The sequence below is a fragment of the Trichechus manatus genome, unplaced genomic scaffold (genome assembly GCF_000243295.1).
Source record: "Trichechus manatus latirostris isolate Lorelei unplaced genomic scaffold, TriManLat1.0 scaffold00009, whole genome shotgun sequence".
Lineage (NCBI taxonomy): Eukaryota > Metazoa > Chordata > Mammalia > Sirenia > Trichechidae > Trichechus > Trichechus manatus.
In genome coordinates this window covers 19,956,586-19,980,622 of record NW_004443945.1, presented here as the reverse complement: position 1 = coordinate 19,980,622, position 24,037 = coordinate 19,956,586, and the positions used below count along the sequence as shown (strand labels likewise).

The 24,037-nt window shown below is 41.3% G+C and overlaps 1 protein-coding gene across 2 annotated transcripts in view; it reads right to left on the bottom strand.

Moving 5' to 3' along the window:
- Positions 1-23,902, bottom strand: part of NIPAL2 (NIPA like domain containing 2) — an 88,403-nt gene extending 64,501 nt beyond the window's left edge. For both annotated transcript variants that reach the window (XM_004370744.3, XM_023725871.1), the window contains exon 1: positions 23,759-23,902. In XM_004370744.3, coding sequence (XP_004370801.1) covers positions 23,759-23,902 — 144 coding nt within the window. The remainder of the gene's footprint in view (positions 1-23,758) is intronic.
- Between the last annotated feature and the right edge of the window lie 135 nt (positions 23,903-24,037).

Genomic DNA, 24,037 nt, shown 5'->3' with positions numbered 1-24,037 from the left:
ATGGTGCAGAACCAGGCAGTGTTTCATTCTGTTGTACACAGGGTCACTATAAGTCGGAACCAACTCAACGGCACCTAACAACAACAGCTGGTCCCCCTCTTTCTTTTTCCTTAATATATCCTGGAGGACTGTGGTATAAAGGAAACAACATTGGACTTGGGAGTTAAAGGATGAATCTAAGATTCAGACCTGCTACTTTCTAACTGGGGGATCTTGAGACCCTGGACGTTGGTAAAAAAGAAGATGTTGGATAAGAAGTTTCCAGAAATCCTTTTCACCTCTAAAGTTCTATGATTTCCACTGGAGACAGACTAATTTTTCCCACCACTCCCTTGGTCAAGAACCTGCAATATCTCTCTAGAGTCTACACCAGCTCCCCATAATCTGTCCTCACCATGGCCACCTAATCATCCACGGCACATGTAACAGGCACCCCCAGTACCTCACATACCTGGTACTTGTCATTCTCTGGTCAGATGTCATACTTTTGTTCCCAACATACTGCTCACCTAGACTGTGCAGCTCCTTCCCTTAGTGCATTCCAATCGTACCTCACCCTCCTGGCCTGCTGAAATTCACCTTCACAAAGCCTTCTCAGACCAACTCAGCCCATCTTTATTTCCTCAGACTCTAAGGGTGAAAATTCCTTCTTTTACAGCGTCATGTGGGTCATTCCAAAACCAAACCCGTTGCTGTCAAGTTGATTCGGACTCATAGTGACTCTAGGACAGAGCAGAACTGCTCCACAGGGTTTCCAAGGCTGTAAAGGTTAAGCACTGAGTTGCTAACTGAAAAGTCGGTGGTTCAAACCCACCCAGTTGGCTCTGCTGGAGAAAGATGTGGCAGTCTGCTGCAGTAAAGATTTACAGCCTTGTAAACTCTATGGGGCAGTTCTACTCTGTCCTATAGGGTTGCTATGAGTCAGATTTGACTTGACAGCAATGGGTTTGTTTTTTTTTCAATCTTTATGGAAGCTGACTGCCACATCTTTCTCCTGTGGAGAGGCTAGTGTGTTCGAACCGCCGACCTTTCGTTTAGCAGCCAAGTGCTTAACCACTGCACCACCACCATTCCTTCGTAAATCATTAGGTTCTGTAAACAGAAGGTAAGTTCTCTGAGGGAAAAGAACCACATCTTATACTTATATTGGGTCTTCTACATCATTCACTATACAAAATTAGGGGCTTAATAAATACTTGCTTGAAAAATTACATAATGGTTTAAAACAAGAACCACGATGTTAAAAAAATGAGTTCTTACACACTGCCCAAGATGTTTACCATATATAGCTCATAGCTCATGCATTATTTGATGACTTCAAAGGATGCATTTGCAGCTCCCATCTAGGTACAAAGGTATAATAATATCTTCTAATAGTATATACTATCAACAATCTAAGGGATAGTCTCCCCTCTTCTATAGTACATAATTTCTAGCTAGCTTCAAATTCCACAGAGTTATTTGAATTTCAAATGTACATTACAACCATAAGGAAACTTTTGCAGAATGCAAAATGTCTTTGAAGTTCTTGAGCTTTATTATATGTGCTTAAATGAAATTCAGTATTTAAAAAAAATGAAGCAGAAAAGTTGAAAACCCATTTTATAGTTGATATATAATATCCATGTCCTTTAATCAGTTAAGAATTTTCTTTTCCTAATAAAGGCACTTGGCCATAATTTTGATCACTATTCCTCATGGGGAACAAACGTAGCACAATACTATGCGCTATTTCCATGCTTTCTATTTACAATCTAATGCATTTGCCAGTAATAAGAAAAATAAAGATTCATAAGAAGTTTGGCACAGAACGGATAATTATGAAAATCTTACATAATTTTATGAGTAAATTGTGACTAGGAATAATTTACTTCAAAATTCCTTGAATCATTCACTGAGCAGTTTAAATGGCAGCAGGCTGAGTGTTTAAACCTTGGTGGTGGAGCGAGTCACTGACTGTAGCTGGACTTGAAGAACATAAGGAAAAGCTCACTTGCTACAGACTGGCTCCCTAGAATAGGGTTGACAGTATTTTGCTGTCATCCCTTTAAATTTAACATTGTCCTCTCACATGTTCTTTCCCTAAAGCAGACACTCCTGGAAAGGTTGAAACTATTAAATCATTATTATAAACTAATTGAAAGGAACCTGGGTACAGTAGATTGCAAAAATGGACACAATTTCTCACTTCCTGTATCCACACTCTTGGCCAGGTAACTCTGTACCTCCTCCCGTCAAGAGATAGGGTCTATTTTCCTACTCCTTGAATTTGGGTTTGGCCAATAGAATATGAAGGAAGTGAAGGTGTGGTAGTTCCAAGACTAGGCCTCCAAAGACATTGCATGCTTCTGCTTATTTTCTTGGAAATTTCTTGAGAAGAAGCCGAGGCTGGCCTGCTGGATGATGACAGACTAGTGATGCAGTCAACCTTGTTGCCTCAGTGGGTAGGGCCTAGCCAATCACCCACCAATGGCCCATATGAGAGTAAGGCTGTCCTAGACCAGCCAGCCTCAGCTGACATGCCAGTTGACTATAGTAGCATGACTGAGTCCAGTTGAAATCAGCTAAGCCTGACCCATATCTATGAACCACCCAGCTGACCCATTGATTCATGAGAAATATACATGGTTGTGGTTTTAAGCCACTAAGCTTTGGGGTGATTTGTTACATGGCAATAAATAATAGATGAGGTCTGAGTAAGAAAATGGGAAAATGCTCACCCCAACAAGGCTAGCGTTAATCTAAAAAACACAAAATAATAAATGCTGGAGAGGTTGTGGAGAGACTGGAACACTTCTGCACTGTTGGTGGGAATGTAAAATTGTACAACCACTTTGGAAATCGATTTGGCTCTTCCTTAAAAAGCTAGAAATAGAAGTACCATATAATCCAGCTATCCCACTCCTTGGAGTATATCCTAGAGAAACAAGATATATGCACACCCATGTTCATTGCAGCACTGTTCACAATAGCAAAAAGATGGAAGCAACCTAGGTGCCCATCGATGGACGAATGGATAAACAAATTATGGTATATCCACACAATGGAATATTATGCAACGATAAAGAACAACGAGGAAGCTGTGAAACATCGTATAACATTGTGGAAGTTGGAACTTATTATGCTGAGTGAATTTAGTCAGTCACAGAAGGTCAAATACGGTACGAGACCACTATTATAAGAACTCTAGAAAAGGTTCAAACACAGAAGAAAGCATTCTTTGATGGTTACAGGGGTGGTGACAGAGGGTGAGGGTTATTCACTAAGTAGAGAGAAGATAAGAATCATCTTAGGTGAAGGGAAGGACAGCACACACTACAGGGGAAGTCAGCACAACTGGACTAAACCAAGCTAAGACGTTTCCTGAATACAATCAAATACTTTGAGAGACAGAGTAGCAGGGATGGGGGGTCTGGGGACCATGCTTTCAGGGGACATCTAGGTCAACTGGCATAAAGCTAATTAAGAAAATTTTCTGCATCTTACTTTGGTGAGCGGCGTCAGGGGTCTTAAAAGCTTGCAAGCGGCCATCTAAGATGCGTCAGTTGGTCCCAACCACTTGGAGTAAAGAAGAATGAAGAACACCAAAAACACAAGGAAAGTATTAGCCCAAGAGACAGAATGGGCCACATAAACCAGAGACTTCATCAGCCTGATACCAGAAGAACTAGATGGTGCCCGGCTACCACCAATGAATGTCCTGACAGGGAACACAACAGAGGGTCCCTGATGGAGCAGTAGAAGGATGGGGTGCAGAACTCAAATTCTAGTAAGAAGACCAGACTTAATGATTTGACTGAGACTGGAGGCGCCCCGGAAGGCATGGCCTCTGGACTCTCTATCAACCCAGAACTAAAACAATTTCCGAGGCCAACTCTTCCGACAGGGATTGGACTGGACTGTGGGACATAAAAGTGATGGTCGTGAAGAGTGGGCCTCTGAGTCAAGTAGATACAAGAGACCAAAGGGGCAGCTTTTGTCCAGAGGTGAGATGGGAAGGCAGAGAGTTAGGAGCGGGTTGAATGGTCACGGGGAATCAAGGGCGGAAAGGAGTGTGCTGTTGCAGAATGGGGTGAGCAATTAGGGTCTCATAATAATGTATGCAAAAAAAAAATAATTTGTATGGGAGACTAACTTGAAATGTAAACTTCATTTAATTACAATAATAAAAAAAAATTTAAAAAAAAAGAAAATGGGAAAATGAGGTGGGGGGTATTATGGAGCACTTATAATGGGAAGGGGGCGGTACTAAAAAGGTGAGACATTTTGCCTATATCCTGTCATATAGGCAGTATATCATTTTAAGAGGCAGACAAAAAGCACTGTTCCAAAAGTCAGGAGACCTGTCCCTGCCACTTACTCATCATAAGTAACCCTGGAAAGCATTCTCCTCTCTGACTCCTGGTTTTCTCAATTGTAAAATGGAGACATTATCTTACAAAGTTTTTGGGAGGCCTAAATGAGTGAAATAATGCACTAATGATCTAAAGTGAGGGGTTAAAGTGATATTAAGAAATAATAATAAAGTTATCTTTAGGCTTTGTCTGTATCTAAAAACGACCAAGCAGTCACTTAACTGCTTCCTTTTTATTTTTATTTATTTATTTTTTATTGTACTTTAGATGAAGGTTTACAGAGCAAACTAGTTTCTCATTAAACAATACACATATTGTTTTGTGACTTTGGTTGCTAATCCCACGACATGTCAACACTCTCCCCTTCTCAACCTTGGGTTCCCCATTACCAGCTTTCCTGTCCCCTCCTGCCTTCTTGTCCTTGCCCCTGGGCTGGTGCGTCCATTTAGTCTTGTTTTGTTTTATACCGACTGCTCTGACAGGGATCACATTAGACGGTCCCCAACAGAGATGGAGAAAAATGTAGAACAAAATTCTAACTCACAAAAAAAAAAAAAAAAGAAAGAAAGACCAGACTTACTAGTCTGACAGAGATCAGAGGAACCCCAAAGAGTATGGTCCCTTCATCGTCGTTAAGTCGATTCTGACTCATAGCGACCCTATAGGATAGAGTAGAACTGCCCCTTAGGGTTTCCAAGGAGCCGCTGGTGGATTCGAACTGCCAAACTTTTGGTTAGCAGCTGAGTTTTTAACCACTGTGCCACCAGGACTCCAGTATGGCCCCCAGACACCCTTATAAATGCTTCATTTTTTAAAAAATGTCACCCAGTTGTTTATCAGACACAGTAAGTGAATGGCTTCACTGTTTCCCCACTCCTTGATTTTTGCATGACGGTGTATGCACCACCTTAAAAAAAAAAAAAAAGGTGCTGTCAAGTCACTCTGACTCATGGCGACCCCACGTGTGTCAGAGTAGAACTGTGCTCCATAGGGTTTTCAACAGTTGATTTTTCAGAAGCAGTTCACCAGGACTTTTTTCCAAGGCAACTTGGGGTGGACTCAAACTTTCAACTTTTTGGTGTGCAACACCCACGTACCACCTTAATGATATATTATTGTAAGTCTTCATTTTGTTTTTAATAACGTCTTCCAAATCCAATGAATTTTTATAAAATCCTCATAAAATATAAATAATTTTATGATTTTCTTAATATAGGTGATAGAAATTGTCAATTACAATTTTTTTAAAGTGCTGTAGAAGCAGAGATACAAATCTGTAGCGTTTTCTTTCTTTTTTTCAGGAAATGACTTATAGATGTTGGTAGAACTAGAGGAGACATTCTATATTTTCTAGTCAGTAATGTCAATAATACTATTATTATTTTAACCTTCATTATAAGGTTAAAAGAACTTTCATTATAATATTTGCTTTCCTACCATTTTCCCCATAAGCTTATGTATTCTTATAAAAGTTATTCATATTTCAAAATGGTCTGAATCTAAAATTTATTTTCTGTTCTTGAAATTACAATCAATTTAAAGATTTGTTACCTCCTCATCCCCTGGAATCTACATGAGGCAAACATTTAGAGATCTAAAATTAGCCATAAACACCTTCCCCACAATTAAACAACAGTTGTCAAAACCATGTGGGAGTGCAGTTTTACATCCTAAGAAACTACAAAAGGAAGACCATCCCTAAGTCTGGTTCTGAACATTATAAAACAATTAACAGAGGTGGGAACAACTATAAACTCTGAGTGAATCAGATGTTTTTAAATTACCAAGGAGAAATGAATGGGCAAAGAGATATCTGAATATGCATGATTGCTTTGTATGAAGAAGGTGAAGATTAGGTATCACCTTAGTTAAGTCTTTCCCAGTCTTCCTCGTCTATCAAAGGACACCTCTTACCTGGTTTCTTTCACTTAGCATTATGTTTTCAAAGCTCAGCATGTATCAGTACTTCATTTCTTTTTATGGCCAAATAATATTTTATTGTATGGACATACCACATTTTGTTTATCAAGGCATCAGTTAATAGACTATTGGGTTGTTTTCACTTCTTGGCTCTTATGTGGGTTCAGTGTTCTACCTGAAGAAAATTTTAGTAGCTATTTCAGTGAAATTCTTTGAGTTCCAAATTCTCTGTCCTTCTGAAAATATCTTCATGCTAACTTTCCTCTTAAGTATAGAATTGTAGGTTGACAGTTATTTCATTCATTGCACTGACAATTATCGTTCCATTATCTTCTGGACTGTATTGTTGTTGTTGAGAAGTAGGTTGCTAGTCTAATTGTTACTCATTTGTAGGTAATCTGTCATTTTACTGTGGATGGTTTTAAGATTTTCTTTGTCATTGGTTTTCTGCAGTCTTACTGCAATTTCTCTGTATGTGAATTACTTCTTCCTTAGGACTCATATTTCCTCAATTTGGTGATTCATGCCTTTCACCGATTTTGTTATGTTTTCAACCATTATGTTTCAATCCCATCACTCCTCAGTTCTCTATATTTTTGCCATCTGGAACTCCTATTAGAATTATGTTAGACCTTTTCATTCTCTCCTCATTTCCTAACATCTCTCATATGTTTCAGTTCTTTATCTGTTTGTGCTGGATTGTGGATAATTTCTTCAGATCTATTTTCTAGTTGAGTTTTCCTGACTTTCCTCCTCTGAACTGAGTCTTTATATACTTCTATCAGTTCGTATGTTGTACAGTAATAGAATTATTTTTTACAAGTCTATTTCCCATCTAGACTATAAGCTCCTTGACGGCAGAGCTGTGACTTCCTCATCAATTCATCTTTGTAACCCTAATGACTACCATAGGACCTGCCACAGAGAAGTTGTTTATTAAATGCTGTTTGAACTGAACTTTTATCAGATCAATTACAAACTGTCTAGAAATAGAAAATCTTGACTGTTGGTTACAGGGAGATCTCAAACAGATCTAAGATTCAACTGGGGTTTGAATATATCAAACGCTCAGTTTCTGTGAGAGCAAAACCTTGTCTCAGACTTCAGATTTCAACAATTAAGAGCATTCGTTAGTGTGCAATGAAAGTTGCAGGCTGATTTTTAAAATCTAGTGAATTCATATTATACCCAAAAAACAAAACAGGTGTCAGAAGAAGTTTCTTGATACTACTCAGAATAAACTGGTATATCTTCCTCTTTACTGTTCCTGAAATTTTGTCTAATTATTCAAGGTTGATTGCATGACCATTAAATTAACACATCCCTGTGAGTAGACATTTTCTATTTAAAAATACAGTACATATTCATTAATGCCCCTAATTGTTGGGAAAGGAAGTTTCAATTTTGCAGTGTTTTTAAAAGGAAGTAATTCATTACCTTCAAAGACATACAGTAACTCAAGGTAACCACTACTAAACGGTGTTTCCAATTAGCAGCTCTGGTAAATGTGCTTTAATGATTACAAAATCCTCACCTGCAATCAGAAGTATCATTTGCATACAGTGAAGAAGCTCTTACAAATATGAGGATTTACATTAGATTAAGGAGGAGCCTTGGTGGTACAGTGGTTAAGCACTCAGCTGCTAACCCACCAGCTGCTCCACAGGAGAGAGATGTGGCAGTCTGCTTCTGCAAAGATTTAAAGCCTTGGAAACCCTATAGGACAGTTCTATTCTGTCCTGTAGGATTGCTGTGAGTCAGAATCAACTCGATGGCAGTGGCTGGGTACATCAGATTAAACATGTCTGGTTTACATCATTACTTTTTCAGCATGTTATCTGTTTTCTAGCATTTTCGAATTAGTGGAGGATTACAGCACCTTTTTCTATCTGTCTGGCCCCTCCTGACTGACCTGGAGACTGGTCAGGAAGAAGGACAGAGGGCCAGACAAGGAAAGTGACTTGTGCAATGTCACACAGCTAGATAGTGGCCAAATTTTGGTCCTAAGGCACCCAGGTTATGTCTGAGTCACTGTTTCTTTACAGATTGTCATAGATAACCTTCTGACTAGTCAATGTCAAATCACCACAATTTTTTAATTAGCAGTATTTGTTTCTTTTTCTCAGTGCAAATAAAATAAAGCAAAGACAATAGTTATGCGAAAAGGTTGCGCCATAACTTAATAATGCAGTTCAGGCCAGAAACACAGAAAGATGACTTAATTTTTGCAGTGCTCATTGTTGTCACCACCAGAGCTTAATTCTGGCTTTTCTGGGATGTCTTGGCAACTAGATGGTGGCAGCCATGGCAAACAATCAATCAACAATGAGCTTCAAAATATCAGCACTGATAAGTTTTAAAGATGTTTTGTTTTATTTGCAATAACAATCTTCTATCCTACTTTTTTCAGCCAGAATGTTCTTTATATATTTCACATAAAATTATTGACCTGGAATCCAAGGGTGGGTGGTTTGGCCAGATGGAGATGGAATATGATACTACAAGGGTGTGTAGAATTGGTAATAGCCTTGTCCTAGTTCTCGCTTTGAACACAACCATATACCTGGCTCTGCATTCAAAACATAAATTCAGAATCAGACCCTGGTGGAGCAAGTACGTGGCTCGAAGGACCCACAGATTCAGAGCTAGGGTAACAGTCATATTTAGCTCGCAACCAGCCTGATCTGGAAATGAGGCATCTAGTTTCTAGTACCAAAATACCATAGGTTGAGTGATTTAGGGCAACTAATCACTGAGAATGACCTCAAGGGCTTGAACCAGTGAGGGGATGATGTGCCTGAGAAATGGGTGTGCATGTCACCCCATCTCATAGTAAACTCTCTGGAATATGCTGGGGTTGTTTTGTATTTGCACTGACTAAATAGGTAGGCACATAGCCTGTCTCCAGAAGAGTTAGGAGGGGCCAGGAGAATATCCACAGTCTTGGAGATAAATCCTTAAGTATTTAGGGGTGAAGAGTCACAATGCCTGAAACTTACTTTCAAATGGTCCATTAAAATATAAAATAAAAAATATTACCAAAGAGAACGAGAGAGAGAAAGAGAACAAACGTTTCAAAATGTTACAAATTGGTGAATCTCCAGTTGAAGGATATATAGATGTTTATTATACCACTCTTCCTTTTTTATAGGCTTGAAAATTTTCAGAATAAGAAGTAAAACAAACAAACAAAACGACTGCTTTGCTGGCTCAATGAAATGAAAGACAACAGAATCCCTTCTATTGGAAATAGAGATTTTAAAAAAGGAGATGATAAAAAGAAGAAAGAAAAGCAAGAAATAAAAAGGAAGCTGGCTGAGCCAAGGAAAGACATTAAGGAGAAAAATAAAACCATTGCACAACTTAAAACCACATGTAGACACTGCTTGAGAAAAACACACAATATGGAGGAAAAGGACATAAATGAAAGTGATGAAGGAGAGATGATAGATAGGAGAAAGACAACTTGAGGAAGCCCACATTAGATGGTGCTCATTTAGTCACACATTCATATAGTATTTATTACCATGTCAGGCACTGAGGATACAAAGTACCCTCAGGAAGCTCAGAAGTAGAGAAAACAACCAATAATGAACAGACCACAGCCTGTTAAATGTATAACAGAGGTATGCTGTACAGAACCCATGAGTACAAACAGGAGAGAGTGCAAATCCATCAGAAGAGGGGAGTGTATTAGTTTCCTATGGCTGCTATAACAAATTACTATAAACTTGGTCATTTAAAGCAACAGAGATTTATTTTCTCACAGTTCTGGAGGTCAAAAGTCCAAAATCAGTATCCCTAGGCTGACATCAGGGTGTCGGCAGGGAACGTTCCCTTGGGAGGCTTTATGGGGAGAATCCTTCCTTGCCTCTTGCAGCTTCTGATGGCTACTGCTATTCCTTGGCTTGTGGCTGCATCACTCCGATCTTCGTCTCCATAGTCACAATTGCCTTCTCTTCTCTGTGAAATTTCCCTCTGTTTCCCTCTTATAAGGATGCATATGATTGCATTTAGGGCCCACCTGGATAATCCAGGATAATATCCCCCATTTCAAGATCCTTAACTTAATCCCATCTTCAAAGTCCATTTTTGCCATCTAAGGTAACAGTCACAGGTTCCAGGGATTAGGATGTGGATATCTCTTGGGGGACAGTTAATCAGTCTATCAAAGGGAAGGAGTTAGGAAAGCTTTACAGGGTGACAGTTCACCAGGGTGAGTGCATTCTGGCAAATTCTGGCAAAGGGAAGAGAAGTTCAGGGGCATAGAGGAGCAGCAAACAGGGGCCTGAAGGGCCTTGAAGCAGAGGACTATAGTTCAGTTAGACTGGAGAAGCAGGCAGGAGCCTTTGTGCACCATGCATCTGGAAGCAGTACTAAGACATGAAGGCCTCTACACTAGAGAAGGATCTGTCTAGATTTGGCTTTTAGAAGATGCATCTTGGCTGCAGTGTGGAAGAGGGACTGGCAAAGAAGGAGATCAGGGAGCAGGGAGACAATTAGGAAACTACTTCACAAATTCAGAGAAGTAGGGGCAATGAGGATTGTTAACTAAAGTAGGGCCATCAAGAAGCAGTATTCACAGCAGCAAACACTGAAGGCAACCTGGAATACAGTAATGCTTTTCAGATTACTGGGTTGGTTGGGCTATTCTTATCAATCTCCCTTCACTCTTGTAGGTAATTGAGTGGTCTAGAATACAAACCCAAATCAAGTTAGAACTATAATCCCATATGTGAGAAAGAATTAAGAAAAAAATTTCAGTCAGGAACAGATTTTTAATTTGTTATCTCAGTTATTATATGCTATAAGGTTATCACCTTCCTATTCTGAGAAAATCTCATAACACTGGATCCAAATCTGGTGGTTTAAAAGCCAACAGAAAAGGTCAAGGTTACATAACACAGTATATCGTTGCTATTCTTCAGGTTGTTCCATGCCAATTTTTAATCAGCCTTAAAAACTAGGCAGAAAGGCCCAACATGTTGTCTTCCCACACAATTAAGAACTATTACATTTTGTCTTTTACTAGAGAACACATTTACTTACATAATTGTACATTCATTATTTTCAAAAACTGAACTCCGTTAAGGATAAGCCTTAGTTTTACTAAGAATCCACCATGTTTTTTGCTTTTGAGAAATTTAAGTTGCAGCAGAAAAAACTGTCTGGGAAAAGTAATGCATTTAATAACACATCCTTTGGGGGTTTTTAACACTTTGTTAAAAGGAGAGCAACAATAGTCCAAAAAAGGCAAGATTCCAGTTAAGGAAGTCTTAAACTTGGTTCTATTACAAAACAAATTAACCCTGTATAATACTTGGAAAGGGAAACTCTGACACAAGGACAGATGTGCTGAACACAAAGAATGCTATTGTTTACATCCAAATCAATACAGGGTCCCAGAACTTTCATATTTTCCAGAACATATTCATAATAATAATTTTTTAAATCTGCAATCCTTTGTTTCCAAAGAAGCAGGATTGCAGGCTTTTGCGTAGCCCAGCCCAGGGTTTGGAAAGAGTCTTCCGACCCTAAAGCTGCCTTTCTCCCACACCTGCCTTGTTTCTGGAGTACATGCCCCTATCGGGAAGAATGCCTGCCAACTATATTTTGCCAGCTCCTTTCCCCTGGAGACTTAACTCTATTGTCTATGTCAGGACCCACCAGTGGCTGAGTTTCTGCCTGGATATGGGGGAGGGATCATGACTGACTTCTGCCAGAGTCTCCTATGGCCCTTACCACCCACCAGGCCAGACCTGTCTGAGATCCAGGCAGGAATCAAATTAAAGTTTGCTACACTTCTTCGACACTGTGCCTTGGACTCTTCAGTACCTCTGAAAGGCCAGTCCTCATACTCAAACTAATTCCCTTTATCCCAAGCCTCGCATTCGTGGCAAAATTCTTGCATCCCACTAGTCTAGTAGCCAGGTACCATATGGTCAAGCCACATATGACACTCACGGAACTCTATGATGGTGATTGCTATTTGAGTCTGCAAGTGAAATTGAAAACACTAATGAGACACTCCATGTGCAACTCATAATTATTCTCTACTTTATGACTCTGGCAGCTGCTTGGAACATGAGGTCTGCCTATACCTTGCTCAACTGCTATGACTCAGGCAGCCATATCCAAAGGTATATTCTAATATTTCATTTTTGGCTTTGGCTCTCTTATTTTCAGTCACATAACTATACTATGTTAGCCCTGGAAACTTAACATATATAGTCCATCAGATAGTACAAGTAAGGGTGGCTTCAACCCACTCCTTCAAATGTTGTTTTTCAAGTATTTCTAAACCCTTCTATCTCTCTCTCTCTCCCCCAACCCACTCTCCCTCTCATAGTGACCCCATACACAACAGAACAAATCATAACAACATGCAAACCACCACTGACAGATGGGTGGTGGCTGTGCATGAGGTGCACTGGCCTGGAATCAAAGATGAAACACAGGTCTCCCATATGGAAGATGAGAATTCTACCACTGAATCACCAATGTCCCTCCTTCTCTTTGTTATAGGACCCCTATTTCATGTGGGAATCCAGCCCTTCCCAGGGTGCCCCATGTGCTTCATGGACACCAAGCCCAGTTAACTCTGGCCTAAGTGACTGGTTCAGGAAAGGACATGAACCTCACCTGGTCCAGCCAGACTCAAACCTATATATTTTCTATAGTGGTTTAGAAAGGCAAACTAGTCTGTCCTGGAAGTGAAAGGAAGCAGGTAACTTAGAGTAATGACCTGCTAAAAGTGCACCCAACAACCCTGAGGAACAAAAGTTGAAAAATGAGAGTAAGAAACTGAGTCTTCCCCAGATTGTTAGAGTTCCTGGGTCAAGGCTTGCCTGAATCCAGACTTCCTCTGCCTATTATGTCACCTAAACTATCTAATTTCTTTTATTATTTAAACCACTTGAAGTGAAGCTTTCTGTAGCTTGCAATCTAAAGCCTCTTAACTAACAAAGCATTCTTGGGGGGAAGCCAAGCTCAAAAGCCAAAAGAGAGAAAGAGCTAGTATGTCCTACAAAACTCAGGGTGGATCTTTGGAGTCACACCAGGACAAAAACAAACTTCAGTGAAGTGTGGAGGACATGACTAAATCTATGTTAGTCTATATTTACATGAGGGATTAGCTAGAACCTCCTAAAATGTGTCGAAGATGACAAAAGACCATGCTGAGAGTGACCAAGGGCTGGGCAAGTGACAAGGTGAGGAAAATAAACAGGTACATACATGCTGAGCCATGTGCATGAAGGGGAAAACCAAAAACCTAACTTGTTGCCATCAAGTCAACTTCAACTCATGGAGACCCCATAGGGTTTTCAAGGCTGTGACCTTTTGGAATCAGATTGCCAGGCCTTTATCTTGAGGCACCTCTGGGTGGGGTTTGAACTGCCAACCGTTTGGTCAGTAGTCAAGAGTTTAACTGTTTGTGCAACCCAGAGATTCCTCCATGGAGGGGGAAGAGGAGTGTTATCTGCCAGGCCCCAGGCAATCCTGACACACTGATGGATCATGATAGGCTGGGTGGAGAGCTTTGACTTTATGTAAAATGTAAGGACAGGTTATGAAAGGTGTAAACTGAATAGAGGAGTACTGGTCCTTCAGGAAAACAAAACAAAACAATAAGCTAAAGTAAATGGCACCAAAGTCTCATGTTGACACTGAATGAGCACTCCTAGACTGGGAATACTGGTCCTGCTGGTTAGTTAGGTAAACCACAGTTGGTATTCTGGAGATGTGATCCCACTACTGTCACCAAATCATCAAATACCTCTGTCAGCTGTTCCCAGTGCTACACACCCCATCTCCCCAACTTAGAAGTCTGGAAAGTGGCAGAAGAACATGGGTAGCATCCTTGCCTTAGCACTCCAAGATACCAACTATTCCCATTATGAAATTACTCCAATTACAAAGTGTTCTGGAATGTAAATGCCCTTGGAGAGTGAAAGGGGGGCAAACAAGAAAGGGAGTGAGGAAGGCACCAGAGGCAGAGAAATCAGTGGTTACAGATTAAAAGAAAGTAAAGTTACATCCTGAATTGACTTGGTTTTTCATATTTCCATTTCTAATGAGCTAAATCCCTAAATATACATATATGTATATTCCAGAATACAGATTAATTATAATATTATTAATAATTCCCAGTTCTTGTCAAGTTGATTCTGACCCCAAGTGTGTCAGAGCAGACTCTGCTCCATAAGGTTTTCAATGGCTGATTTTTCAGAAGTAGACTGTCAGGCCTTTCTTCTGAGGTGCCTCTGGGGGGACTCAAACCTCTAACCTTTTGTTTAGCAGCTGAGCTTGTTAACCATTTGCACCACCCAGGGACTTCTATTAGTAATAGGTAGTAGTTGCTGAGTACTTTCTATGTGTCTGGCACTTTGCTAAGCATTTGACATACATTCTCTCATTTTATTCACACAACAACCCTGTAAGGTATTATTATTACTATTTCCATTTTGATAGAGGAAGTTAAGTCTTGTAGAAATTAAGAAACTTGCCTACACATCTAGTAAAGAGGCTGAGCTTTTAAAACTCCCCTCTACTGGAACAAAAGGAGAGCCTTGGGGAATTATCACCCTTGCCATGGTAGGCTCTCAAATGCCAATTTGAATAATCATCAACATTTTTTTTGGAAATTTAAAAAATAATTCTCATAAGCAAACAAAATAAACACCTAGGGTGAAATATGCAAATTGAACCCTCATAGCAATGCTAATATTACTTTTTAAACCTCTTAAAATTGTAGAATATAATACAGATATAGAAAATGGCATAAGAGAATTGTCTAGATGAATGAATTATATCACCTCTGTAGCCATCATCTAGATCAAGAAACAGAAATCTGGCACCAACTCAAAGCCCTCCCTTTGCCCTATCCAAGCACAACCCCTTCCCTGCCCCCAGGAACCACTGGCTTGTGGTTGTAGCAATCACCTCCTCACCTTTTTTTTTTTAAATCGTTTTATCACCCCACGTGCATCACTAAACACTCTAGCTAAACGTTGCCTTTTTTTTCTGGTATGTCTTTTAATTGTTTCCCCTCCATTCATTCTCCCCTTTTGTTTCTTGTAAAGATTATTTTTGAAGAAAACAGTCCAGGCAAAGCTGTGAACCAGCAAAGCTTCCCATAGCCTCAATTTTGCTGATTGCATCAATGTTATCATTATAACTAGTTAGTATGAATCAAGCCATAAAAAGGGTTTCAGGTAGATTTAAATGTAAACACCTGGCTCTAAGCTGCCAAATTCACAAGAGCATTAAAACTCTGTTCCTCTAACAAGGACGTTGGGATTTTTTTTTTTTTTTTAACAGAAGCATTGACGCAGTTGTTTTGAAATAATCCCTTCCTTCTTTCCTTCCTTCCTCTCTTCCTTTTGCTGCCTTAGACAGTGAAACCTGTGAGAGCTGGAACTCGAAGATACTGCCTTGTTTTTCTAGGTCTCGAAAGTTTCCTGCCTTTGACAGGGTGCAGTCTTACTACTTTTCTATCACTCGTTTTAGTGGAATATATTTGAGTTTTCCTTCTCTGACAGGTTTCCGCCTTAAACAGTTTCCGGGTTTTGCAGGTTTTACTGTACATACATCTCCTAGTATTTCTGATATAAGGAAAATGTTAAGTTGGACATATAAGGAAGGCAAAGAAAAAAATCTATAAAAATGAACAAAACAAAAGGCTTTTTGTTAAAGGGCTTAAGAAGGAAATGGAAAGGACCCAAGACCTCTCCCCAGCCCTTTGGTTATTTGAATGTTTTTGCCACTTTCCTTTCTTTGAGAGGTGGTCATACACTGCTACCAGCAGGAAAGAGATGGATAGGAGCAAAGCCAAATCAATAAGAGGGTAATATAAAGCTCAATGCGATTTTTCTTCAGTGCAGTGAGACAAGCCATATTCACTTCCCCCCCTCACACTTGCTCTTCACATCACACTCTTTTCAGACCTTAGCTTCTAAGCAATGACCTTTGGGCATGGAATAAAAATAGCTTTGCAGTTAAACCTACTAGCTGTAAAATCTTGGGGCAAGTTATTTAACACAAGTTTCCTTTTGAGGATAATATGTACCTTACGAGGTTATTGGGGGAGCTATAGAGCTATGAGATAATAGCTATAAAGTGTCACATAGTAAATGCATAACAAATGTCAGTCTCTTCGCCTCCTCCCTGCCAAGTTGTATCAATTTCCCTTTAAATATGTTGACTTTAAAAATTCAAGCCATTGAAAACCAAAAGTTCAAATAAGGGACATAAAAAATTCTGCATTTTCATCTCACCCTATGAAGAATATACATTTTTGACAATGTCCTTGTGAGTTTAGATATTTAGCAATATGCATAAACCGAAAGAACTGACAACAAAACCTCTGTCATAATATTTCTCACATTCATCTTCTCCTAGCCATTCCCTTCCTTCCTGGTTTGTCCCTAATTTATTCAACCATATAGCCATGAGGAAGGTCCCTGGGTGGCACAAATGGTTTGTGCTCAACTACTAACTTAAAGGTTGGTGGTCCAAACTCACTGAGGAAGAAAGGCCTGGTAATCTGCTTTCATAAAGATTACAGCCAAGAAAACCCTATGGAGCACTTTATTCTGTGTCTTACTTATCTAATGCTACTATAACAGAAATACCACAAGTGGATGGCTTCAACAAAAAGCAATTTATTTTCTCACAGTCTAGTAGGCTAGAAGTCCAAATTCAGAGCGTCAGCTCCAGGGGAAGGCTTTCTCTCTCTGTTGGCTCTGGAGGGAGGTCCTTGTCATCAATCTTCCCCTGGACTAGGAGCTTCTCTGCGTAGGAACCCCGGATCCAAAGGACGTACTCTGCTCCCTGCGCTGCTTTCTTTCTGGTATGAGGTCCCCACCCCCACCCGGCCGCCCCATCTCAGCTCACTTCCCTTTCCTTTTATCTCTTGTGAGTTAAAAGGTGTTGCAGGCCACACCCCAGGGAAACTTCCTTTACATTGGACCAGGGATGTGACCACAGTAAGGATGTTACAATCCCACCCTAATCCTCTTTAACATAAAATTATAATCACAAAATAGAGGGCAACCACACAATAGTGGGAATCATGGCCTAACCAAGCTGACACATATTTTGGGGGGAAACAATCCAATCCATGACACTCTGTAACACATGGGGTTGCCCTGAGTCAGAATTTACTTGGCAGCAATCGATTAGAGCATGAGGATGTCTGAAGACCTTCTATTTCAACCCTAATTTTACCGGTGAGGAAACTGAGGTGAAAAACAAAGTGACTTGCCCAAGTACACTCAGCAGTGACAAGGCAACAGCTTCTAAAATGCTTGCAAATTTAGGTGCCTACTGGGTCAGAAGGAAAAAGAACTGAGAGCAAAGGAAGAGGAGGTAAAGTGAGGAGCACACGCCTGGTCTAGCCCATGAGCTCCAGCTCACAGTTACATGGGACAGAGGGCCCAGTGTTGCTGGAACTTCTAATGTCTAAAGAGATGAGGGAAACTTGAAATTTTATATATAATCTACTCGTTTTAAAATGTTCACAATGTGTTAACCATTTCTTAAATCTCTCTGCAGGTCAAACATGACATATCCACAGGCTGGATTTAGTCCACAGCTGGCCAGTTTGAGGCAGGCTGCTAATCCTAATTTAAATGTCTTTTATTTAATTTGCTTTGATTCTCCCACACCCTGTTCAAAATATTCCCAATGGCTCCCCACTGTCTATAAGACACAGACCAAACCTCTTAACCAGTCCTTCAAGGCAATCCACCATCTGCCCTCAAACTATATTTCCACCCTACAGTCTACTTCTGTCTTAGTCATCTAGTGCTGCTATAACAGGAATACCACAAGTGGATGGCTTTAACAAAGAGAAATTTATTCTCTCACAGTGTAGTAGGCTAGAAGTCCAAATTCAGGGCTTCAGCTCCAGGCAAAGGCTTTCTCTCTCTCTGTCGGCGCTGGAGGAAGGTCCTTGTCATCAATCTTCCTCTGGACTAGAAGCTTCTCTGCGCAGCAACTCCATGTCCAAAGGATGCACTCTGTTCCTGGCGCTGCTTTTTTTGGTGGTATGAGGTCCCCAACTCTGCTTTGCTTCCCTTTCCTTTCATCTCTTGTAAGATAAAAAGTGATGCAGGTCACACCCCAGAGAAATTCCCTTTACATTGGATCAGAGATGTGACCTGAGTAAGGGTGTTACATCCCACCCTAATCCTCTTTTACATAATCTAATCTTGCCTCATTAAACACAGGCAGAGATTAGGATTTACAACACATGGGAAGATTACATCAATCACAAAATGGAGGACAACCACACAACACTGGGAATCATGGCCTAATCAAGTTGACACATATTTTGAGGGGACACAATTCAATCCATGACAGTCTACCTGTCATGGATTGAATTGTGTCCCCCAAAAAATGTGTGTAGCAACTTGGCTAGGTCATGATTCCTAGTATTGTATGATTGTGTTATCTGATGTGATTTCCTTATGTGTTGTAAACTCTATCACTGTGATGAGGTTATACTGATGAGGTTGACAAGATTAGTGTCTTAATGCAATCTCTTTTGAGATATAAAAGAGAGAAGCGAGCAGAGACACATAGGAACCTCGTACCACCAAGAAAGCAGTGCCGGGAGCTGAGCATGTCCTTTGGACCTGAGGTTCCTGCGCAGAGAAGCTCCCAGACCAAGGGAAGACTGATGACATGGACCTTCCTCTAGAGCTGATGGTGAAAGCTTTCTCCTGGAGCTGAAGCCCTGACTTGGACTTGTAGCCTACCGGACTATGAGAGAATAAACTTGTCATTGCTAAATCCATCCACTTGTGGTATTCCTGTTAGACCAGCACTAGATGACTAAGACACTACCCTTTGGCCCCCCCAAATTCATGTCCTTGCCACATGTAAAACATATTCACCCCATCATATCATAGCAAAAGTCTTAAATCAACTCCAAGTCCAAAATCCAGAAATTCTTCCTCATCTGTGAAATCTAGAATACAAGTTATCTGCTTCCAAAGTACAATGGTGCAAGGTAAACATTTCCATTACAAACAGGAGAAATTGGAGGGAAAGAAGGCATAACAGGCACCAGGCAAGTTAGCAGAACACATTACATTAGCCCTCAAGTCTTTGAAAACAATCCTTTCTTCTCTGAGACCATTTATACAACGGCCTTGCCCTCCAGACTCTAGGTATTGGCCATACTCTCCAGATTCTGAGTGGAGGCCCCTCGGCCCTGGGCTTCAGCTCTGCCTTCCAGGCCCACTGGGACGGCAACTCGGATCCCTGGGCTTCAGGTGCGCCATTCTCCTAGTCCATCTGAGTAGCAACTCCACCCTTAGAAACACCAGACACAATGACTCCACTCTTTGAGACTCCAGAGGTTGTGGCTCTACCTTTTGAAACTGAGGCAGCTCTGCTTCCTGAGTTCTTTGTCTCTTCAGCTGTCTGCCTCCCATGTCTGCCCTGTGGGGGCAAGTGTTCCAAAGCTCTGTAGCTCCACCAATAAATGCCCGGCGGCATCCCACTCCACCAGGAAGCCTCCTGCCAACCTCCATGCGTGGGTTGGCTCCAGACCTGTCTCTCGCTGGTCTCCTAGTTCTGCTGCTGCCACTTCTCTGCCACTGCTAGTTCTCTGCCCATGCTTCTTGAAGTCTGCGCCTTCTCCAGTGTAATAGCTCTCCTCATTTTCCTTCTGAGTCCACTATTCATTCACAGTTTGAAAACTACTTGCACATTTTAGGTATCTGTTAGAGCAGGACCCCACTCCTGGTACCAAACTCTGTCTTAGTCATTTAGTGCTACTATAACAGAAATACCACAAGTGGATGGTTTTAACAAAGAGAAATCTATTCTCTCACAGTTTAGTGGGCTAGAAGTCCAAATTCAGGGAGTCAGCTCTAGGGGAAGGCTTTCTCTCTCTGTTGGCTCTGGAGGAAGGTCCTTGTCATCAATCTTCCCCTGGACTAGGAGCTTCTCTGCGCAGGAACCCCAGGTCCAAAGGACATACTCTGCTCCCTGCATTGCTTTCTTTCTGGTATGAGGTCCCCCCATCTCTGCTCACTTCCCTTTCCTTTTATCTCTTGTAAGACAAAAGGCAGTGCAGGCCACATGCCAGGGAAACTCCCTTTACATTGGATCAGGGATGTGATCTGAGTAAGGGTGTTATATCCCACCCTTATCCTCTTTAACATAATCTAATCTTGCCTCATTAACCACAGGCAGAGATTAGGATTTGCAACACATAGGAAAAAAATATCAATCACAAAATGGAGGACAACCACACAATACTGGGAATCATGGCCTAATCAAGTTGACACATATTTTTGGGGGACACAATTCAATCCATGACATTCTCCTTCTTCCACTGTAACTAGAAGAGTTACTGAATTCTACTCTCTAGGTACTAAAATGTTCAGAGGATCACCTGCCCAGGCTAAATGGGCTGCTCCTTCGTCCCCAAATATGTCCTACCCACTTAAGCCTCTGTGCTTTTCCCTTTTCTGGAATCCTTCCACCTGTACACGCCTATCAATGAAACCATGTCCATCCTTAAGTGTCCAGTTCAAATACCACCTCTCCACAACATTTCTGATGGTCCCAGCTGGAAGTGACCTTGCTCTGAATTTCCACAGGACTTTATATTACTCACATGACACTTAGCACATACTGTCTTGTTTTGGAATTGCCTCCATAGCTCATTTTCCCAAGCACCTAATAACATTTCTGGAAGGAAGGGTTTGAGTCTTAGACTATATTGAATATCCCCACAGTGCTTTGTATACAGCAGAGTGCTCAATAAACATCCTAAGAACATTATCTTTTTGTACTAAAAACCTGTAGATCAAACATAAAATACCTTTGCAGAACTCTACCTATAGTTTCTGCACATCTGCGTTGTTGTTCGTTTCCACCAAGTTTATCCTGACTCATGGTGACCCCAACTGTGCAGAGTAGAACTGCTCTATAGGGTTTTCAAGGCTGTGACCTTTTGGAAGTAGATCACTAGGCCTTTCTTCTGAGGCACCCCTGGGTGGTTTTGAACCGCCAACTTTTCAGCTAGTAGGTGGGTGCTTGACCATTTGCCCCACCCTATAGGCAGGCTGTACACCAAGTTGGCAGACACCTGAATGACACAAAAGGGGCAAAGGCCTTGCCTCCGTAGTTCCCCCAAACATCTTCCCCCATTGAACAACTACTTACTGCTTGCTTTGAGATTTCCTCCTCCAGAAGCCCTCACTGTTTGCCTCAGACAACACTGACTCTTAAGAGGCCACTGTTAAATACTCATCTGTTACACGGAAGCGATCCAGGGGAGTCCGTGTTTTTCTTCGTCTAAGGTTAATTTATCAGATTTGATGGTTATCACTTTGAAAGGCCCAGAGAAGTGGACTATTAGTGAACAGACACTGTGCAAATATTTCACTTGTGATAAAACTGATTAAAGAGAGGAAACAAGCATCATTAAACCCTGACTTTATAGCCAGCAAGACTAATTTTGAATGATGGAAGTCAAAATTTTATATCTCACACTATGTTTTTCTGGAGCCATCTTCATTTTCAGCCATCTATATTCAGTTATGTCAAAGAGGAAAGAAAAGAAAAATTAGACTCCATTTTATTTTTGCTGGCCTGGCCAGCACCACATGCACTCAATAAACGTTTGTTGAATGAATTTTAAAAAAATGAATTTTTGCTTTCACTTAAATACAATTAATAAAAGGTGCAAATGTCATAGTCTTATATGATGGTCTAAATTTGCACAATCATGGGGAAAGTAGATGCAGTCTTATCTCGAACCAGCAATAGTTTAGATGTCAGATGAGTAACTTTAATTAACATTTTCTGGATCCACCCTTTCTAACCTGTTCAAATACACACTGTCAAAGGCAAGTTAAGCCTTGTAAACATTATTTGTTAGCCTCACATTATGTCACATGACAATATGCATTCAGGTGTTAGAGAGCCAAGACAATCAAGAATTCCAGGAAACGCTCAAGAAAACTAATGACAAAGAGGTTTCCACTGTGAAAACAACGCTATCTCCTGTTTTGGACGATGCCGCGGCAGGTCACAACTACTAACCCTTTAATTTCTTTACCAAAAGGGGAAAATTTTCTTTAGCTTTTCTTGGGAGTGCTTTTAACATAAGCAGAGTATAACAGATACTCAAAGAAGTTCCCATAAAAAGTGATTCTTTTCTTGTTCGTGTTCTGTTGTGTGTATTTTCAACAACAACAACAAATCATTTTTTAAAAAGTGATTATTTTCTTTCAACTGCCTGTGAGTGGAAGCAAGGAAGATTGGGATAGGTTACGTACAGTGATCAAGAGGCTCTCAGTTTCTCTCTCTCCTATTTCAGTATCTTTTGTGAGAAAACAGACTTAAAGCAATACTCTCCTCTCTCTGTTGAAAACTAATAATGGTGAACATGCTTATTTTTTCTTGTTATAAATAATCTTTTGCATTAAAGCTTTTAAAACAAAGTTTTAACATTTTAGAAACTAACATTCAAGACACTTTTCAAGCATAAAAGGATTCTAGACTTGATTACTGGTTGAAAACTCCAACCTAGACCAACAGCAACAAATATTTAGTGATTATATTGTGGTGAAATAAAAAGATCCATGGATTTGTTAAGGAACAAGAACAAAGTAACACACTTAGGAAAACAGGAGGAAGCCTAGAATCACCATAATCAAGCTCGTTCGCCCCCACTTGAAACAATAGAAATGCTGCTAGAGGAAGGGCTGGCCAGGGCTCGTTTTCTGATCTTAAACCGAGCCAAAAATAAATGGGCAGTTCCAACCCCCTTTGATCTTGTTAAATGTATATTTCCAGAGTAAACTGGCGTTGTTAAGGCTGACAATGTTTTCCCAAAGGGCCGGTGAGAAAGACTGAGAGAGTCACGCAACTGCAACTTGAGAAGATGAGTGTTCCTCGCACGGAAATGGAAGGGCTGTGTGGGACACTGGGGACACACACGCGCAGAGCATCTGCGCCAGCTGACATTCGGATGCCGTTAATAAGTTCCCTGCTTATGACAACTGGGTGTCACTTTTTTTTTTTAACTGTAAAATAATCCTGAAGTGAATATGAGTGGAGATTCACCCCCACACTCCCTAGAATCCTTGCGGGAGAAGAGGGTGGATTCAGACTGAAGAGGCAGGATTGTTTGGCACCAAGAGTCCCAGGAATGACCCCACAGAGGTCAGGGCCGCAGACCTGGGCGACCCATTGCAGTGACAGATGCAGTAGAACGGAAGTACCATCGCTCTCCAACAGAGGACTAGTTAAGTCAAGATGTGTAAACATCTTAGGTCAGCTTCCCACTTGGGAAACCCGGGTGTCTTCCTGAGAGTAGGCAGGAAAGCGGCCGCAGAGCAGGAGGCGCCGGGAGCCTTCCCCGTCGCGCGCGGATGGCGGGCTCCGCGGCACCGCCCTGCTCCCCAGCCTGGCGTCGGGGGCGGCGTGGCGGCGGGGCGGCTGGCCCTTACCTGGTTCCTGCGGTACCACTCGCCTGACAGGGAGCCGTTGCCGATGCCAGGCGCCCAGTACGTGAAGTTCCGGGATAGCTCGTCTAGGGCGGCCGAGGCGGCTTCCCCAGAGCCCCCGGAGTCCCCAGGCGCCAGCGCCGCCATTAGGTCACGCTCCGGGGCTCCTCGGACCCGGCTGCACCGCAAGGCTCCGCGGAGATGCGCCCTGCAGAGGCCGCTCCCAGGCCGGCGCCGAAGCCACTTCCTGCTCGGTGCCCCGGCGAGGCGGGCCGCCCAGGC